The following is a 21239-nucleotide window of genomic DNA, read 5'->3' as shown; positions in this document are numbered from 1 at the left end:
ACGAGTTTTTTTCGACCAAAAATACACAGGTGTAGAGGCTCTTTAATATTTTTTTATATACAAATGAAAAAATGAAATCTTCACGAATGAATAATTTTGATTGTGCTTATGTTATCGAAGTACTAAAAATGCTACCCGTAGGCCGTAGATAAAGTTCTTCTCTATCCATTGTAAAAATTGTATACCGTTACTGTAAATCCCGCCCTCACATTCTTGTCCCCCGCAAAACCATTCGCGAACTAACTACGGGTAGCGCCTCTTAAGTTACTTCTGATATAAGTTAAAATCCCAGACTAAACCTAAAAATCTGAACGAAATATTTAATGAGTCTTACAAAATCTTTAGCTTCTCCTGAAATAGTGATTCAGTTCCGTCAATGATTTAGATCGTTGTGATCTCTAATTTTGTATAAATCTACTTGTACGCTAAAACTGCTCAGAAACGTGTCATGGGCCTAATTTAGGGGAAGGGGCTAAGCAATGCTATGGTTAGCACTTCCAGTCAGGGGTGTGTTTGGATATATTTTTTTTTTGGGGGGTGCTGAGGCTCTGAGTAAATAAGTCGTTATTTTTTAATTCTGATCCAAATCTAAACCTTAAAATTTGGTGAAACTTCCGTAATAAAATCGTATATATTATACCTACATTTATTGGAAGAAATATACAGTGTTATTTTTGTAAAACGACTTTTCGGTAATAATAATAACTACCGATAACATTCAAGATATGTAAGTACGGGCGTGCAGTGTACGGCTTAATCGTTACGACCAAAATAATTGGACGAAAAGACGTGATTTCAATTTTGTCAATTCAAAAACACAAATAGGTATCTACATAAGATGTAAATAAATGAAACTAATAATTTCTAAAAAAACAATTTTGAACTTCTACAATAATTTATAACGTATAAGTCCATAGAGAAGTGCGTGTGAATAATAATCATGTGATTGCGCAGTTAAACAATTTTTACTGCGAGTTCAGGTACCGTCAGAAAAAAACTGTACTTAGGCAGTTTTTGAAGAGTATAAATAAAATATGTCGTGGGTTTACAATTAGAATTGAAAAAAAAACTGAACGTGTAAATTTTAGATAATCTATTCAGTTCATTTGCGCAAAGGGGGACTGTATAAAAAATACCATAAATTAGTTTGCGCAATTTATCTGTTTTCTAAAGTTAAAACTTAAGATTTTGCTAATAAAAAAAATTAAATTATAATAAAATAGAAATCTACTCAAAACTATTTTCTTTTGAGTCTAAAGAAAAATCCGGGAGTCTTGTCCAAAAAATGATTTTAAAAAAATCAGGCCGTTTAACTAATTTTGTAGTTTAGTTTGAAAATGTACGATGATCATAATTCATGGGTCATAAAAAACTTTTTTTATACTCTTTCATAGATACATTCTCCACACATTTTATATCCATATAACTGCTCCATAGGACTTACCCTAAAAACTAATTAGTATGTAATTCCACACAAAACGTCTTCTCATTAAAACTCCATTTCATTTTATGTTTCACGTCTTTCTCGAATCAACCATCTTTTGTGAGACTTACTGAAGTCTGTGAGTATTTGAACATATTAATTTCTCATGTTGTAATCATAAATGTTAAAATCTTTCCTGGGCTTATTATACAATTTTTACATATCGTATTCCAAGTACGAACATATGATCAAAATAGAAAATTAAGCATTTATTTATCGGTTTTTTTGTTATCAAGCTTTTTGAGATGAAGTAACACGAGATTTTGTAAAACTCATACTAACATCTTATCTTAAGAACTGTAACTCAGTCCCTAGTAACAAAATTGAAAATAATCTAAATGTTTTATATTCATCTCTCCATCTCTAATTTTAAAGATGTGCAAGTATGCGCTAAATCTACTCAATTTTTTAGAAATGTGCATCTCCCGTCACTTGTAATAAGGCCTGAATGCATTGTAAAAGTTGAAAATAAATAATAACTATCAATACTCATAAATCATAAAAAAGCTTTATAAGTTTTAACGAAAAATTGCTTATATTTTACTCATTAATAAATAGAAGGTGTCCTCTTAAACATGTTTTTTTCGTACAATAACACTTATACTTATTAAGTTTTTTTTAACAACGTTGACTAAATTTACTACATTTGTATAAAATTAATATGGCACTAGGTCTACCGTTTACTACAAAGTATATCTTATTATAATAATAATATCTTTATAGCATAGTACCAATTCTAAAGAAGTTAGCATCTGTGTTAATCATATTATAAATAATGAATTTATTTATTTATACAAATTGGACTTGGCAATATTAGTTATAAGTCTTACTTTTATTGATTATTACCACTAATCAATACATAATAAACAATAATGCATATTGAAATATATTTTTATAATAAGTTTATATAATATTTATCAAAATATATGTAGTCAAATAATTTTAATTACACATTTAGAAAAACAAATAATTAAGTTGAAACTTTTAACATAAAATAATACACTTAAAACATTCCATCACTTGCTCCTAGGGGTATTAACAGTAAGACAAAGCAAATTATATTACGGAACAAATCTTTATGATCTGATGGAATGGCAAAAGGTGTTAATTTGATTGTGATTTCATGTAACTGCAAATAAATATTTTAGTTAAATACATGTGGTGGCAGGTTGGAAATCATATTTACCTCGTGGCAGATACAAATAAAAATAAAAGACACGATGAGACCATTGAGAACTGGATAACCTGGTAATAATACTAACACTCCGTGGGTGTCAGCGGCTAGCCATATGTGACTCTGGCATACCATTAACTCTAATGATATTCGGCCAAACCAAGCAAACAAGCTAGAAAAACGTGTTCTCAACACGCCGGATATATTTCTAATTATAATATAACATAGTATCTGAAAAATATTAAGCACGGTTTGTTATTAGGTATTAGGTATTTATTTTAAAAAAATACATCGTTTTAAAACACAATACTTACAGGGATAATCGATGTATAGGATAATAATTCATAGCATTCAGTTTGATTTTGACACAAAATATTATAAATAGTTGAAGCAAGTAATCCAATGAGTGCTAATAACAAAGAAAATACAGACAAACGAGGCGATACTAAATTACTATGATTGCTGTCATCAATTAAATTGTACCGTTGAGCTAAGATTATGACAAAACTTATTATCATGCCATACATAACACTAAAACAAAAATAATATATTACAGTTATTTTTTATTTTAATGTATAGCCATGATTGAATTAAACAAGATTATTGCACATATACCTCTCTTCATAAAATGTTCAATGAAAAAATCAAATATGTCAGCGTAACGGCACCCAATCATAATCAAGTACATTAGTACACCGTAATATATAGTAATAGTGAAGTATATAGTAATATTGATATCCCGTTACGCTGTCATTTTATTTCTGAAGATTCGAGACGATGTGCAATAACATGTATATTTCAACCATGTGTAGTGCTAACATTTTTAAACAATTATGAATTATAACTCATGCCCTATTATGGGAACAGACTTCAAAAAAGGAGGAGTTTCTCAATTCGTCTGTATTTATATTCATTATTATGTATGTTCAGGCATAACTTTTTTTTTTATAATAAATGAATTAGATATATTATAATATTGTAATCAATAAATAAACATATAATTAATTTATTAATTGTTACCATGACTTAACCAAACACCAATATACCATTATTCAACTTAGACTAGAGTTATTAATAATTATATTTAACTAAAGTATAATAAGTATTACCTAAAGCGATTGAGCTTCCAACGAAACCACCATTCGTGTATATCATCATCGGTGGTAACAAATAGTGCTTTCCAAGGACGAGTGAGAAATATCTTATCAAAAAATACCTAAAATAACAAATTATAATTTATAATAAAATATTATAAATTACTATTACAAATTATAATAAAAAACACACAAACAAATTATAATAAGCTTAAAAAAAGCTTAATCAATTTTACATACCTCGGACATGTACAAAATGTTAATGAAAATAAGAAACACCAATATTTTAAGTATAACGTATAAATATTGAGCTGGTCTGATTTCGGATGATGCTGAGGTAACACGTGGTGGACACACGAGTAACAAATAAAGAACAGTAAACCAAAATGACACTAATGGTATGTAAAAATAAAACTGATATGGTCGATTCATACAAATGCACAGTACTACAGTCAGCATATTCAGTCGAAATAAAACCTAAAAAAAAAAAAATTTTTATAAATATTAAAAAATTTGGCTTTGTAATAACATTTATTTTTTTACATCACTAAAGAAACAAAATTTGAATTTTTAAGATAAAATTACGTTTTATTACTAATAAAAAAAAGTTTTAAATAGTCGCTAGTCTGATACAAAGGTTAACCTCTATTTTTTCTTCCCAGAGATAATATGTCCATTGTCTAATAATTAAAGGGAACGGAAAGAGCCAACTTTTACACAACTAAACACTAAAACACGAAGTCACTGTCCACAGTGGCTATTGAAGCGATTTTAAAAATTAGTTTTTCATTTTAAAGTTAGATATGTTAGACACGTTTAACGGGGGCTAAAATGTCGATTATTTTTTTTTCTAGCTGTATTATGTGTTAATGTTTTTACTTTTTTATAGTTTTTCTCGTTAGTCAACTATCTTCCTAATTGCTAAAAATATTAAAATCGGCTTTATAGCACTCATAGAAAAAATATTAAGCTTCTCATAAAAACATTAATTGCCAAAACAAAATATTGCCTATGTTTTGCCCCTTAATAAATAGCCCTTTCCTTCAAAAGATGCAATATACAGAAATACCTTAATTTGGAAAGCTTCTGGCTACTTTAAAAATGTTTTGGTTGATAAGTAAGTGGGTAAGTTCTTACGGGATTATTTTAGAACAAAACTATTTTACTTTAATGGGAAATATCTATTACGTGATGAATAATTCATTATGGCTGAAATTGTATTCGTGCAATGATGTTATAATTATACAGAGAACTCTTCTAAAATTTTTACAAATAAAAGTGACAATTGACAAATAAGGCATCAAATAAAACAACTTATAGCATTGCCTTTTGTACACCTTAATGATTTAAAGATAATATGGATCTACCGAATGACCATTTTAATGAATATGTATTGGATTTTGTCGTATAAGTAAAAGTAACATGTATAGCTGAACATATAGCAAGAAGTGAAGACAAGCAGTACCCCCAAACTTACCTCCTACGCTTTGAAATATTTAGTTATGCATATATCATTGTAATTGATTGGAGCAGCACACAAATAATGTAGTAGGTGGTTTTTATTCTCAATAACAAAGAATTGTAGTTGCACACCATGAGAATATTTAGAGGGTCGTTCGACATATCCAAGAACAGCCAAAAGGTGTATAAGGTTTTGCAATCTAAGCGCTACGAGGGCATGTCAACATCAAAAAAACTGCGAATTCAGAAATATGCAAATCAAGTAAAATTATGAACATAGCACACTAAAGTAGTAAACGATAGAACTTTTAAGATGAACTTGATATTCCTCGCTATCTGATAACGATTTTGTATAAATTAAAATTATATCATTTTCAAGGAAATATTGAAAATGATGTATAAATTTTAAATACATTTTTTTGAATAATTGATTGTACTCTGTATGCTATTGCATAAGACGTTATTTAATATATGGAAAATTTAGCATTATGATTTACAATTGTACGTTGTACGTTTATTGATTGGACATAACTAATACTGGGCAATTTTGTTAGTTGGATCTTTTTGTACATTAGAAATAACTGCATATTCTTATGTGTTGAACCTTATAATATTGGACATTATCTCCGATAACCTAACCTTTTTTATTTTGGAACGACCCAACATTTTTATTGGTTCTCTTTTTTTATTGTCGGTTCCTACTTATTGTGGTTGTGTCGTTATATTATCGAGAAACTTTGCAATTTTCGAGATCTCATCTCATTTTATCATTGTAGAGCGCAATTTTATTCTATTATCCAATGGTAAAGTACTGTTCAGGGCTCAAGAAATACTTTTTAAAGGGGTAATGATATTTTATTTAATAACATATTATAATTTACGTTTTAACACAATAAGTAAAAAGGATAATATTACAATTTTACTAGTTTGGAGTTGCTACATGCGTAGACAGCCATACGATATCACTCTCACTGGAATACGTAAACACGTTTCACATAAATTAGTTGCTACGTTTTTTTTACCAGTGTTGTTTTAACGTATGATATATCTATGACCTTGAAATACAGAATGCGATGTTATTTGTCGAAAAAGTATAGAATTATTATAATAAAAATTTAGGTGAGTGGGGGGAGGAAAGACACATAACTATTTAGTATGTAACTACTACATATTATGCTTGAACTTTATACTCTCATTATTACAGTATTTAGCTTTCAAACATAGTCATATTTGTCGGATCTTCAATACAATCTATACAAAATGGCAACCGAAACAATTTTATCTTTAGCTAACCCAGTATTTTCTTGTTATCTGTTTTACGTATCCTTGCTAACCGTCAAATTGATGATAATGTCTCTATTGACTGGATTTCAGAGATTTAAGAAACAGGTAATATTATACATAGCTACATACATGAACGTTTGTGTATTTGGGCATAATACAATATACTTATAATTACTATGCTAGAGCAGTATACTCATACATAAACAATTTAAATTTCAATACACATTAAAATTAATGTTTGGTGTATTGGTCCCATTATCCGTATTTGGACCAATCGTGTTGCTTCTTTAACGGTTTATAGAATTAAAGTTTTTATTTATTTATTTTTACAACCTAGTGTAACTGTGTAACCTAGTGTACTAGACTTATGCTGTTGTGCAAACACAACTTTATTGGTTCTACTAAACCACTATCAGAGTTATGTGGTTGGTCCAAACACGGTTTAAAACATAATTTTGTGCAACGCAGCACGACAAATTTTAAATACTAATACATTTTATTATTTGTTTTTGTTATTAAATATATATACATATTTACAGGCGGTTATTAATCCCGAAGATACATTTTTAGGAGCAGAAATAAAAATAGATGACGATGTTGAAAGAGTACGAAGGTAAATTTTTTTTTAATCAATATTTAATGTTGTTTTCAAATGTTCATACATTTGATATCTGATTTTATACAGGGCTCATCTGAACGATTTAGAAAATATTCCACCATTCATGGTGATTGCTTTGGCATATTTGTTTACCAATCCAAGTTACAAAGTGGCTTCAAATTTATTCAGACTATTTACAGCAAGTCGTTTTTTACACACGCTGATATACGCTGTTTTTGTAATGCCTCAACCGACCAGAGCAATATTGTTTTGGATAGGGTTCGTAATAACTTGGTACATGGCTATCCAAGGATTGTTAACTTTTAATTTTTAAAAATTGTTATAATCAAATTAACCTTATTTTATTTTAAACATAATTACTTCATAAATATTAAGTGAAATATTATAATTATACATTTTTAATAAATGTATACGTTTTTAGTATTAAAGTGCGTAGTATACGAGTGGTTTTTTTTTAAATTAAAACAAAAAATACTATGAAACAATAGTCTTAATTAATTGTGTAACCTGTTTTGATTATATAATGTACACAATGGTTGATCTATTCAGGAAGATTGCCATATTCTTTGAAATAAATTAGTAAAAATATATTGGGTGCTTGTTTTGTGTTACAAGTCGACAATAACTTAGTATGTACACTGAATGTACTGAACTTTAAATTCGAATCAATCGACACAAATCATAAAATTCGAACAACGAATTTTTTTAATAAATAATAAACTGCAATAGTAGTACTAATCAATTAATTTTTTAAAAATTAATAATCCTTTACATGTAATTTTAAATGTTGAGAACAAGTGACATTTTCAAAATCTATTTTTCCTCCAAAAGGGAGTTTCTTAAAAATGTATATGCCGAAACCATAAATCATGTGCTAATAAACCAAAAGGATAAGAGATGACTTTTTTCTTTTGCTAATCAATTTTTGTTTTATGAGTCCAAATAAATACCATAGATTATGGCGATACAATAAAATAAAAATTTGGTGGAGTATTAGATTCATGACTTTAAAACAGTTTTATGTAACTTGGCAAAACTTCATTTTTTATCAGTTTCGGTTTTAATTTCGTAGTCTTTTATGCTCAGAAAAGAACTACTGGACAAATCAGCCACAGTAAAAAAAATGGTAATGCGAGCTCAAGAAGCCCCTTAACAGCATGAAATATGACCATTATAAGTTATATAGGAGAACGCCAAGGGCGAAAGAGACCACGAAACACAGCTTGACCTCTGATTTAAATTATTGCAGGAAAGGAAGAGTTCATTAAGGGCACCGTTGACCCAAAAACAGCATGAATTCAGATTGCTGAGATCAAAATGACTTAAACCCATAACAAGACGACGCAATATTAAAATACGTTCATTTAGACGAGATTAAAAAAATCCTGCTAGTTTCTTATAAATAAATTATTAACCAAAATATATTATCACAAATTATGAATTATCTAATTCTAACTTGGTCTTTGTTCTTTACTAGCAACATAAAAACGATATTATATTTTTACTAATTCATAAAAACGGTATCATCATTTTTAATTTTGATTGGAAAAATCGACTTCTCTTGGAATACGATCCAGGGGGTAAAAATGTTGGTACATTTATAAATTTGAATGAATCTATACAACTTGATATATTTATAAATAATACAATTGCACTGCGGCAAGATCTATTAATAATTTGGATAATCGATCAATTCAATATAATTAATACATTAACACCTTGTTACTTTTTTCAATATTTGACTCCACATACCCTACTGATTTTGAGTGATATAATCTAGTTTATAAAGTGTTTTTATTAATCTACCAATTAACCGAAAAAGACAACAGAGTAGAATAATTAATATATTAAGAGAATTTATCTTATTTTATTAGTTAAACCTGTAATAATTAAAATGTTCTTTTTAAAATTGAGCTCGCTAATTTAAGGGAGCCATATATTTCTTAATGGGTTTCGTTAAGTCATACAGCGTGATTCTAATCGTTCCAAATATTACTCAGGTTATATTTTTAACGCCTGGTAAAAAAACGTCAAATATTTAATTAAGTTACTATAATAAAACTAAACATATTTTTAATCTATAAGTTTCACTAACAATCATATAACAGTTGTTATTTTTATTTAAATACTTAGTTAAGAAGATTGTGTCAACTTCATAGTTTTAAAAAATAAAAATAGCTGGTTACAGTAGTAGTAACTGAATAAGGACATACGATTAAGAATTTTGTTAGACCTTGGCTAATTATTAGTTATATTAATCATTCGACAACTTATCCTTGGAGCTAACTATTTGATAAGCGATAATTTTTCTTTGACAGTATTATTAACTTAACAATGATATACCATAATGCATTATTATAGGTTTGTTTAAAACAGCGAAATCATTATAAATAATAGACATACTTATGTAAATGGATAACCATGAACCATATTAGCTGGATATTAAGCGAAAATATCTTAATATAATATAATATAATATATATATATATATATATGTGTGTGTGTTTAGTCAATAGCTTCAATGCAAAAAGTAAAACAAAATATATTTAAAATGATTTAATGGCATAAAGTGAATGAATGATGTCTACAAATAATAAGTATAACAAATATACTTGTGGTGAACGACAGACTCGAATTTTTACAAAAAAAACTAGAAAGCCTGATGATAAGTCTCATGATAATTCATTTTAGCTAAAGCCTAAAATCTAATTTTTAAAATTGTTTAATTAAGTTTTTTTTTTTTTAAGTGAAATCCAAATAAAAAATAATTTATTTTCAGACAACTAAAAACTTTATCTATTACTAGTAGTAATCCTAACGTAATATTGTACATAGATTAGCTCAACTGGAAATATAATTAGGTACCAAAGTCTCAACATTTACGTTTTTAAGGGCCCGCGGCTGGGTGGCCAATAAACCAAATAAATCATCACTGTTATAATCAATTATTACTATCAATATAAATTCAGACATGTATATTATAAACATCTAGGTATGTAATTTATATAAATAACTTTTTTTTCTTTATTAATACTTTTCTAGTTTGTATTTGCAATCGGTTATCACTTATCGATGACCATGTATTTATATGTACATATATATATATATATATATATATATACCTACTATATACATACACACGTGCGTATTTTATACTGTGTTTATTCATATTTTGTTTATCCGTTATATTGTATTGACTATTGTAAAACGCGTTTGGCTATGGTACCCACTCTCTGATTGCAGCACAGTTATTTTATTATTTTTACCCTTCATTTTGATTTCTACTTGTATACAGCAACTAGCAAGTACTTACAAAAGAACTGACAGATAGGCAAGATATTTAATTTATAACATATAGTAATTATGTAAAATATATAATAGGGTAGATGTGTCAGTTGGCCACTGTACCATTTGTGCACCAGTATTAATTTATTTGTTTATTGATGGTCTTAACCTTAGTAGGCTGTAATGGAAGGGTACCTACTACCTATATAATATTTTTATTCTTCAGGAGAATGAACCTACTTATCCGTATTCTTATTATTTACTTATTACTTTATCTACTTTATCTAATATTTTTAATTTTATGTAAAAATTAAATTTAAGTAATGCATATAAAAAAAAATGTATTACATCGTCAAATGCTTAATAATTTAATCTCTAATTTTTAATAACTTTTGTGGTATAAACAATAAATAGTCAGTTAAACATTCAATTATTTAATTTAATAAATATAATATTTATGTATAACTAAAACAGAAGGCACTTATATCATAGTGTTTTCAGCTAGAACGTTTTATTTTCATATATTTAACTAGTCATCCAGATTCATTGTCACTGAGGCCCTAAAGTAACGCTTAACCATGCCATTTAAACATGAATAGGCCCCGCAAAATAATTTTGCACATAGCCCTAAAATTCACCAAGCCGACCCTGTTTATAAGTAGGATATTAAGGCGTCCTCATATTTTTATGTTGATTTTTTTCAATCATGGTGAAGACCTCTTGAACCTCTTTGAATTTTTATAATTTATTTACGTCACTGGGATAGGTTTTTTTGAAAATGACAATAAATAATTCGTACCCTAGTATGATAGTTCTTTAGTACGACGAAATAAATATTTATAGTATAACACTGATTTATAATCATTCAAGTATTGATACTTCATGTGTATTTTTTTAAATACTTATCTCCCGACATACTAGCTTAAGTAAAGAATATAATGACATACAAAAAAAATTGTGTTCTAGTGGTATATTTATTTAAAATAAGTCAATTGTTAAAATTTTTAATTATAATAGAAGGAGTTGGAAACGTTTTTAAAATTTAACGGATTCCTAGTTATAAAATATTTAAAAAGTAGTTACAATGTGATTAAGACTGCTCGAAGAAAATAATATTTCTGATAATTAGTATTTAATTAACTCTAACAACATTTCAGACAAATACGTAAGAAATTTAAAACAAAACTAAAAGGATAGTTACTTATAAGTTGATTAGAATCAATTTGTAGGATATTTAAATAGGAAATAGGATAATTAATACAACGTATAAATGTAGAATAATAAATTGATGTATCATGGCTTTTTAAAGAGAAAGGGGGGGGGGGTAAACTTTATTTTAAATAATAACCAAAAGCATACAATTTACGCGCTCCAGCCATTAAAATTGTACTCAAGGTCTAATTCCAAAAAATAAATGCGTCTTTGTTCATTATTTTAACTTGCTTAAGAGCTAAAATGTTTTAAAATACAGGGTGCGCCGCAATGGAATCCCACATTTCCGAGGGGAATTAAAAAAAAACTATACAAGATATGGAAAAAAAAACATTTATTTATAGAAACTACATTATATAAGGTTTTTTAAAGTTATTTTTTAGAAATTATATCGTTTAAATGATTGCTTTGGCGAGTGACGCACATTTGGTGCCGTTCTCGACAGTTTTCCATCACTCTAAATCGAGTGGAATTCCGGAGATATCTTGACAAATAGCCTCCTTTAATTCTTCTATGGTTCGAGGTCGATGTTTGAAAGCTTCAGCTTTGAGGTAATAAGAAATAGTCACATGGGGCCACAGCTCATACGGCCCAGAACCAGCTAGAACCATTGAAGAACTAAAGGAGGCTATCCGTCAAGAAATCTCCGGGATTCCACTCGATATGCTGGCAAGAGTGATGGATAACTGTCAAGAACGGTTCCAAATGTGCGTCACTAGCCAAAGCAACCATTTGGACGATATAATTTCTAAAAAATAACTTTAAAAAACCTTATATAATGTAGTTTCTATAAATAAATGTTTTTTTTTCCATATCTTGTATAGTTTTTTTTTAATTCACCTCGGAAATGTAGGAGTTTATAACGCCACACCCTGTATAAAATTAAAATTCTTTACTACGAATTTATAGTATTGTCAAACCCAAGGGTCAGGATAAAGTTCCAGTCAAAATTTATAATTTACTTTCTAATTGAAAAAATTATTTTTTAAATTAATGTGTTTTTCAAAATTAAATATTTTACATAATTAAAAATAAAGTAAAGAATAATTAGGTAGCAAAATAAGAAGAATTAAAGAGTAAAACATACATTTTGACTGGAACTTTATTCGGATCTTCGGTCGAAACTCCTTAAAGATGTTAAATGGTTTTAAGTATACATCTGGGTTATATTGTACAGTGTTTTATTTTAATTTTCAAAGAATTGCCTCGCAAAATCAAAAGCAAGAGTAAGAGCAGATGTCGATTACTGTGCAAAAAAGTATATGGCACTTGTTTTGTACATATAAATAAAGTAGACTTAGTAATAAAAATTAGTTTTATGCTTAAAAAATAAATATATACTTTTAAAACATTCAAATTATGTAAAATACCATTTTCTTGATAAACGCGTTATAACTAAAATAATGATATGTTAGTCATAATAATTGCTACACAATAATATTGCAAAATAGATATATATAACTTGATGCGTTTATGAGTAATCATATTTTTTGTTTTATATGGTATTTCAGAGAATCCATAGTCGATGGACAAAGTTTATTTACTTATCAGTCGGTTAAACCTAAATTAACTATTGTTACTGTTGTTGGTAATTAACTACTTAGGATAATACTAAAAACGTGTTATTGGTATAAATTTGATGTTATTTTGTGATAGATAACAACTAATTAAGCTATCATATAAAAGTAGAAATGTGCATCATGAGTTTAGTATGTATGAAGCAATCAATAAATCAAACACAGAAAACGAATCAAAATAATGAAAATTGCAAATTACTACTTTGCGTGCATTATGTTACTGTTGACGTTTAAAATATTACGCGTCAATGGAACAACTGTAACTTTGCTGAATCGGAATATAGTCACATATGGACAATCAAATCAAGTTTGTAAAAATGGCCAGTCAACAACTGTTACAAAGGAAATAAATGCAGCTATATATGTGTTGTCTAATACAAGAACAAACTTTAATGGAAATCGATGGAACAGAAGGATGGAACAATTGGACAGGGAATCCAAAGATGAGAAAGGTCACATAATTGCATCTTCATTTGGCGGTCCTGCAGAAGAATGGAATCTAGTACCACAAGACATAAGCATAAACAGAAAAATAAATGCACAAAGCAGTATCTTAAACCGTTGGGACGAAGTTGAAAAATGGATACGAGATCAAGTAAAGAAAAATGCTGTGCCAGTTACATATAAAATAAGTATTGTGTACAGTAATCAAAACGGATGTAGACCAACTCATTTTAAAATTTCTGCAACTAACCCAAGAAATCAAGGGATCAAAGGAGAATTTGATAATGGACCATATGGCTCTTTCGCAATTTCTAGTAATGGGTCTAAGAATCGTCCACGCAAACCATAGTTGGGTAACTTTTGAACTTTTGATTACTTTTTATTATTAACTATAAATAATTATTATCGTTTATCATGTTTTTTTTTAATATGGTATTTCTCTTAAAGTAAAGCGTGAAGTAAATATTTAAAAAAAAACTACAAAGATAGATTTTATTAAAAACAAAGTATACTCCCCAACTATTAAATAAATATTATTATTACCTACATTCAATAGTTATGTAATGATTAAATACTACAATTGAAAAATAAAGATTATTATTAATTACATTGTGTCACAGTATATTGGGTGTAAGTTTGTTCTTTATAATTTCTTTAATTACAATCATTAGTATTTCAAATGTTAAACTGATTTCTTTTTTAATAATTTTTAAATGAACAAATTTGTGTCTTTAAAATATTGTTTGTATTTGAAGATCAAGCGCAGTATTAAGTATTAATATCTATGTTGAATTAAATTCTACCTAATTAAGTTAAAACATACATTTTTTACCACTCACCTTTATCAGTTCTCCGTCCAGTTGTTTAATAAAAGTACACAAGACAAGAGAATGATAAAGGAGAGTAATAAAACAAAATATTCTATATTACCAAAAAGCTTAGTAAACATTTTACCTGAAAATAACGTGTAAGACCTGCATCGTTTCTATGCCACATGTAATAAAAGTGTCCATAACCCGTTAGAAAAAGATATGCTGCAATTAATGTTTGAACATGGTTTGCAATTGAAATTTTTATATTTGCTCCAGTCAAGTGATATATTAATATTATCAACTGCATCCACCCTGAAAAAAGATAAACGTTATGTTATAATTTGATTATTTTCATTAAGTATTGTTAACGAGATTTAAATTTCTTTTTAATTTGTTGTTTTTTATAAACGCTTTTTTCAAAAATAAAGTTTATACATGGTACCTAAATGTTACATCTCTCTCTAAAAAACATAAAGCAAATGGAATTCTGAGTAACTCTTATGAGCTATCTGTTAATACGACAACAATTTATCATAAAAATATAAAGCTGTCAATATTTGCCATCAACTTATTACAAATTGTCCTCAGTTATAAGAGAACAAGTCATAAAAACGTTTGGTCACTGGTAAAAATGTCATTTCCTTTTTGTTTTAGCAATCGGCCATGTAAATCTCGATATTACATTTTGTCAACTTTATTTTCTTATATGATAAGTTGTTGTGAACTTGACCATTAAGCTAACAAAAATAATTCTCTTAAAGTGTATTTTAGCTTAATGCTTAGTTTTTTCGATGAAAGACATTTGTTTATTATGGAACATAGGGACTTCTTAATTCGTAATAAGTTAAATAATAACCCTAGCGGTATTTATTTATTTTGTAGTTTTCTTAATAATACATAGTACACAAAGCTGTGTGTGATGTTACAGCAGCTCCTAATAACATAATTAAAAATAAAGTAATTATTATTCATTCTGATGATAAAAAACTATTCTTTAAGAAATCATTCAAATTTTTTATGGAAAAATTTATTTTTGTATACATTTACTAAATTTAAAAAATAGAGTTGTATAACCCAAAGTTAAGAATTTAATTGCAAGTTTGTTTTTTTTTAAATAAAAGAAGCTTTACATAAATGTGTCAACAGAAATAGTATGAATTACAAAGGGTTAATTATTATTTTTTTGTTTTATGAGTTTCAATTTTACAATGGTTTTTTCACCACTTTAAGCTTTAATTACTCTAGTTACAAATTAATATTCTTAAACATCAAATAAAAAAATTAAAAACTACACTTAGCAACTAAATTAAAATATAAAATTTACCTTTCCATTCATCCGTTTGGTCTCGATTGAGCACTTTAGTGAATCTACTTTCTTCAGTAAAAAATAAACCAAGGACAAACACATATCCAACAGGTAACCAAAAACTGGCATCAGAATAATACTTGTTTTCTTTCATAAAAAAGTTTGTTCTAAAAGAAAAAAAATGTATTAATTTATTACATAATTGTAGGTGTGTGTGTGTGAGTATTTATACTATATATATATATATATATATATATATATATATATGTGTATATTACATATACCTATCACATATGTAGAAATATATCATAATTACACCTAATTTTGCTAATGATATCATTAAAACGTAAGAAGAATCACTTTTTGACAGTCTGTATCGGCGATATCTTATTGCCATCCAAATCCCAATGAAAATACTAAAAAAAAAATATGAATATTTATTAAATCATTTTGATAAGTTATAACAACACAAAAAGATTTTAAATATTAAACAAAAACTAAATCATATTATTTTTTTTAAATAAACTAACCAAACGATTAGGGCTAAGAAAACATAAGTCTGTAAAGAAGTGTGAGGTTCAGTACTTGAGCAGCATGTACCATCATTGAAATTCATATGGTCATTACAATACAAGTTTAATAATATTTGAGCTCTTAGTCTAAGTGATTCATTACTAGAATGAAGACCATCAGGGCTGTCGTTGATTCCACCCTGTGACACTAGCCTTGAACTCCACCACATTTCAGCAGAACTCTGACTTAACACCTAAAAATTAACATAGCATATTTACTTTTCTTCTTAAGTGATGTATTTGCAAGTCAAGATGATATTGAAAATTAGCCACTAAATATTTCAGATTCGACTTATTTTTGAAAGTATAAAACGTTTCAACTTAGATACAAACAAAATTTTACAATTCTTATTTTGATAACCTATCGTTTTGAAAAAAGAAGTAGAACTATAAAGTTGCAAAAAAATTTTAATTGTTCTTAAATTATAATACTACCGATTACTCTTCTTAGTCTTAGTTTTGGGATTTATGGTCTAAAAATGTAGCCAAAAATATATTTTAAGTTAAGCTTTTGAACATTTTTTTAAAAAAATTGACTGAAGTTTAGGTTAGATGTGTACCAAAGTAAAACATTTAATATTGATATGATTTACAGAATCCTATCAAATCAGTTTTTGAGGTATCCTTCCTTTATTGCAATATTTATTTTTACTTTTTACTCGATTATAATATCATTCTCAAATTTAAATTTTTTACTGATAATTATTTAAATTTTAGAAGCTTAGAAAAGTTGCCTAATATAAAAGTTAAAGTAGGTGATTTAATTATTTATGTAAAAGTTGTTTTTTTCAACATGGACCACATCAAGCTACTTAAAATATTGATCTAGAATCAAACTTAATGAGGTAAGAAGAACAAAACAATATATTTTTATAAAATAAATTGAAATATAAAAGCATGGTTAGGTAAGGGCGTAAAGTACAAACGGACACAATGGAGACATAAGCTGTCTACAGTATGACCAAGATAAAAAGATGACCGGTCGCGCAGGTAGGTGGTGCCCTTTTGAACACTGCGACCCTGCAGCGCGTCATAGTCAAAACAAACATGATTTATAACTTGTATCGTCAAAAACGGTCAGCCAATCAAATGATTCGTTTAGTAATATAGGCATTGCACAGTGGAGATCTAACCGTAACGAACACTAACACGTCGGCCACCCGCTCATCTTCTTATCTTGGTCATGCTGTAAACTCATACTTAGAAACTTAAAATTAAATTAATTAGCAGAGATAATGAGTAGATAACTTTCAATTTATCTACTATGACTTATGAGTTTGTTTACAGACACAACAAATATAACTAAATACTTACATCCATTGCAGCTTCGTTGTACAAATCAATTAAACGGTTAGTAACCATTGACAGTGAACTTTCTAATTTACTTTCTTCGACAGGTTCTTGCAAAACCCATAGTATAGTTGATTTTGATGAAATTTCATTTATTGGCTGAAATAATAATAATTTATAAAACAATCAAACAAAATAAATATTTCATACTGAACATACATTGATCAATTGAGTTAAATTAGCAGCATAGTCCTGAATCGCATTCATAGATCCATTCGACTGGATGATAGACCAAACCGCACAGCCAGCCACAATTACTCTGGGTTCATCAACTGTATCCTACATCATATATCACTGTACATTTTTAAGTTTATTTAGGTCTAATACAGTAGAGTTATATTACTATGCAAGTGATTAATTAACTTACTTTCAGTTTTTTGAACTTTTTAACCATTGAATCCATTATGTAAGGACTCCAAATAAAGCTAACATCCAACTTTAATCGGTTATCGTGAAATTTATGGTCAGTATCAATTGCAAGGGGATGTGCAAATTTAGAACTTTGAACTAATTGTGCTTTTGGTTCAATATTATGAATGAATGCATTATACATATCCAGTATCCTAGAATCACCAATAAAAACAAATTGATTGTGGTGCCCTCTAAATGCCAAGTATTTGAGGCACCGGCTGCAATCTCTGAAATAAAACAGATGACACTTTGTAAAAATACAATTTTTTCTAGCAAAAGTTTACATATTGATACAAATACACAATTTTGATACTAAAAAAAAAAAGTTTTGTTATAAATCGAATTGTAGACTATATATTTTTTTTTTTTATAAAATTAAAACTAATGATATTTTTTTAATAAATATCGGAAATTAGATTTATATTATGCAATTTAACAAAGCCTGTTACTGGAGAGGGGGATAGCGGACAGTTTCACTGGACAGTTTTTTGCCAAACAAACAAAGCTGCTTGTGATTAAGTGTCAAATCTATGACAGTAAGTGCAAACACACAGCGACTATACCCGCTCAGTCATTCATCCTAACATAAATCAACATGCAATGTTTTATGAATTTTTAATGGAGTTTATGGTTTTAAAACTGCTTTATTTGTATTTCTTCAATTTAAAGTGTTCAAAATTATTTTGATCAGATTATTTAAACTCTTGAAATAAAATTTAAACTTTAAAGACCTCTATTCGTTTTAAAAACAAGTAATGGAGTTTTTGTAATTTAATTGGAACCAACAGACTTTACCACATCAGACGCGAATTTCGTTTTTTTTAAACAATTTGTTTTTTAATGCTGAAAATGATGGTACAAACAAAAATTTGCATAAACGCTTACTTTTGAAGTTACAGCTACTTGAAGTTAGAGAATTACCGTTGCGCCAGGTGCCTGCGGAGCCCTCGTCGTCATCAACACCATCCTGTTAAGTTGGAATTTTTTGGCTTACTTTTTAAACCCATGTAATTAAAAGTTTTAAAAACGATGATACCATAACTTATGCGAAAATCATTATCGAGTTGGATCCAAAAAAATTAATAAAAAGGCGTATTTTAATTTTCGAATTTTTTGTTTGTATAAACAGATAATACCATGTAGATGCGCTCATATAAGTCTTGGAAAACAGTGGTCTAAAAATTGGGGCTAGTTTTTGAGCGACACTAATTAATTACACTAAGAATCGTTATTAACTGTGGTTTATAATAACCACAACAATATAGTTATAATGCCAACTTAACAATCGGTTTATCCAGTGGATTAATTATGATAAAAACGTTTATTATTAAATTGTGGACAATAAATTGAAACATATAAGTTAATTAGAGCAATGAGGGCAGGTAGTGTAGACAGTAGATAATCTAACCTTTCGACTTGCTATGAAAAATGTCATACGTCTGTATAGTGTCTCTACGTGTCAACACATATTTTTAAATTTTCATTTAATTATATCTACTTCAAATTTACAAATTATTTGAACTTGAAACACAAAGTAAAATTAACAAGAACGTTTTAAATATGTGCCAAACCTGGACTACTATACCTAAAGAAGGAGATTAAAAATGTCCTCGGAATCATGTCATGAAACTGTGTGAACGGGATAATATTGATGGTTTTATTTAGAGGTAATTTTTTTAGACTAAATTTACTTTACCAGACACTTTTTTTTGGAAGGGTAATGGTCAATTTAGTTCATCGTAGGATGGGGTCTCACTCCCCCAAACCCCCAAAGGGAAAAATATCTCACCTATAAAGGGAATAAAAAAACTAACCTGATACTACTCTGGAAACAGTCAGCGACCAACGATACCAAACCTAGCTTAGAATTTCTGATAAAGTAAGTGTATACAATTTGTTTTTTGAAATGAAATGAAATACATAAATTTAATGTAGGTGTCGTGAAAAATTTTTAGAAAGGAAACAAAAAAAAAAAAGGGGAGGATTATGAAGTTTCCTTGAGAAAAGGGACGTTTTTTGAAAAGTCGCATTTACCAATGCTTAAAATTATAAGTTTTTCTTATTTATGGATAAAAAACGTCACACAAGACTTCATTATGGGTGAAATAAATATAACTTGCAATACAGCAGTGGACTGGTCTAGTTTTTGCCGTGAAATCGTCCATTATGGAATGATCGTAAATAAAATAAAAATTGGAGAAGGCGTAACTGTCGAAATTTATGAGTAAATTTGGAAAAAGAAAATACCATCGTGAGCATGCTGTGGAAGATCAGTGGGTGTTCGGAGGAGTGGAGAGGGATTCAGGATGGTGTTTCTTAGTGCCCGAGGAAAAACGAGATAAAGAGACTCTATTGACAATAATAAAAGGTATTTTGCCCATAAAATAATTTACTGTAGTATCGACTGAAGGTTCGAGTTTTAATGTCTGAAGGCTTATAAATATACTTTAGAACTAGTAGGTACAATAGTTCCTTACAGCTCACTATATTCATGCATCATACAACCATATGGCTGCCATCCCATATCGCCTTTGTATCGTCCATCTGATAACAACCACTTACAAGAATCTCTTGCTAAAAAAAAAAAGAGCATACATCAGAGTACTCAAATATTTCTTAACTTTTTCTAGTCACCAGGAAAATACTAATTGTTGTACTTACCATAAAACAAATGGATGCATGAGTGTATGACAATAAACCAAAATACACATAATAACGCAATTTTTTTGGCATTTTTTGAGTTTAATTTGATATTAAAATCATCTTGTCTTTGAGGGATTTCATAACATAATAGTGGCACATCATCCGAGACATTGTCATCAGACATTTTTTACGTATTTGAAGTATACATGGCAAATTGTTATATCCGATCGTAAATCATTTTTCTGACAAACATAATATATCCAAATATTATTATTGATACTACCACAAGGCACAATGTCGTATGAACTTCGTTATCTTAAAACATAAAACCGGCAAATAAAATAACTATTCAGTAAACCTACAAACTACATTAAAAATTACATATTATAATATACTGCAAAGTTCATATTACAAAGTACGATTGACTTCACAAAGAAAGTTACAACAACATCGGGATGACGGGATATCAAATATCAGAATTAAATATTAATCAACGCTTATTTTTTTTCCCG

The 21239-nt window shown here is 28.3% G+C and overlaps 3 protein-coding genes across 5 annotated transcripts; 2 read left to right on the top strand and 1 right to left on the bottom strand.

Annotated features, from left to right (window-relative positions):
- Nucleotides 1-2298: 2298 nt before the first annotated feature.
- On the bottom strand, nucleotides 2299-21233 carry LOC126833928 (N-acetylneuraminate 9-O-acetyltransferase). 3 transcript variants are annotated; one of them, XM_050565520.1, is made up of 15 exons: nucleotides 21109-21233; nucleotides 20746-21042; nucleotides 20562-20658; nucleotides 18041-18311; nucleotides 17833-17952; nucleotides 17638-17772; nucleotides 16282-16517; nucleotides 16036-16167; nucleotides 15770-15918; nucleotides 14588-14757; nucleotides 3992-4228; nucleotides 3767-3873; nucleotides 2972-3188; nucleotides 2670-2888; nucleotides 2299-2612 (listed from the first exon to the last, which is right to left on the bottom strand). In XM_050565520.1, the coding sequence occupies exons 2-15, from the start codon at nucleotides 20909-20911 to the stop codon at nucleotides 2487-2489; spliced, it is 2382 nt and encodes a 793-aa protein (XP_050421477.1). In that variant the 5' UTR covers nucleotides 20912-21042; nucleotides 21109-21233; the 3' UTR covers nucleotides 2299-2486. The 3 variants fall into 3 exon arrangements, with proteins under 3 accessions (XP_050421477.1, XP_050421479.1, XP_050421478.1); XM_050565522.1 differs by lacking the exons at nucleotides 20746-21042; nucleotides 21109-21233 and adding an exon at nucleotides 18970-19051 and having other exon boundaries at nucleotides 2300-2612; nucleotides 20562-20642; XM_050565521.1 differs by lacking the exon at nucleotides 2299-2612 and having other exon boundaries at nucleotides 2718-2865; nucleotides 20746-21212.
- On the top strand, nucleotides 6352-7559 carry LOC126833931 (microsomal glutathione S-transferase 1-like). The gene is made up of 3 exons (XM_050565525.1): nucleotides 6352-6601; nucleotides 7036-7109; nucleotides 7182-7559. The coding sequence occupies exons 1-3, from the start codon at nucleotides 6473-6475 to the stop codon at nucleotides 7426-7428; spliced, it is 450 nt and encodes a 149-aa protein (XP_050421482.1). The 5' UTR covers nucleotides 6352-6472; the 3' UTR covers nucleotides 7429-7559.
- LOC126833929 (uncharacterized) lies at nucleotides 13296-14240 on the top strand. Its single transcript, XM_050565523.1, has one exon. It carries the CDS (start codon nucleotides 13371-13373, stop codon nucleotides 13980-13982), a length of 612 nt encoding a protein of 203 aa, XP_050421480.1. The 5' UTR covers nucleotides 13296-13370; the 3' UTR covers nucleotides 13983-14240.
- Nucleotides 21234-21239: the final 6 nt, after the last annotated feature.

The sequence above is a fragment of the Adelges cooleyi genome, unplaced genomic scaffold (assembly GCF_023614345.1).
Source record: "Adelges cooleyi isolate 19-005CV unplaced genomic scaffold, UGA_ACOO_1.1 ACOO_flye_CR_arks_rails_tigmint_CR_PRNA_2, whole genome shotgun sequence".
Lineage (NCBI taxonomy): Eukaryota > Metazoa > Arthropoda > Insecta > Hemiptera > Adelgidae > Adelges > Adelges cooleyi.
Note: the sequence above shows the minus strand (reverse complement) of the source record. Positions and strands in the feature narration are given on the sequence as shown.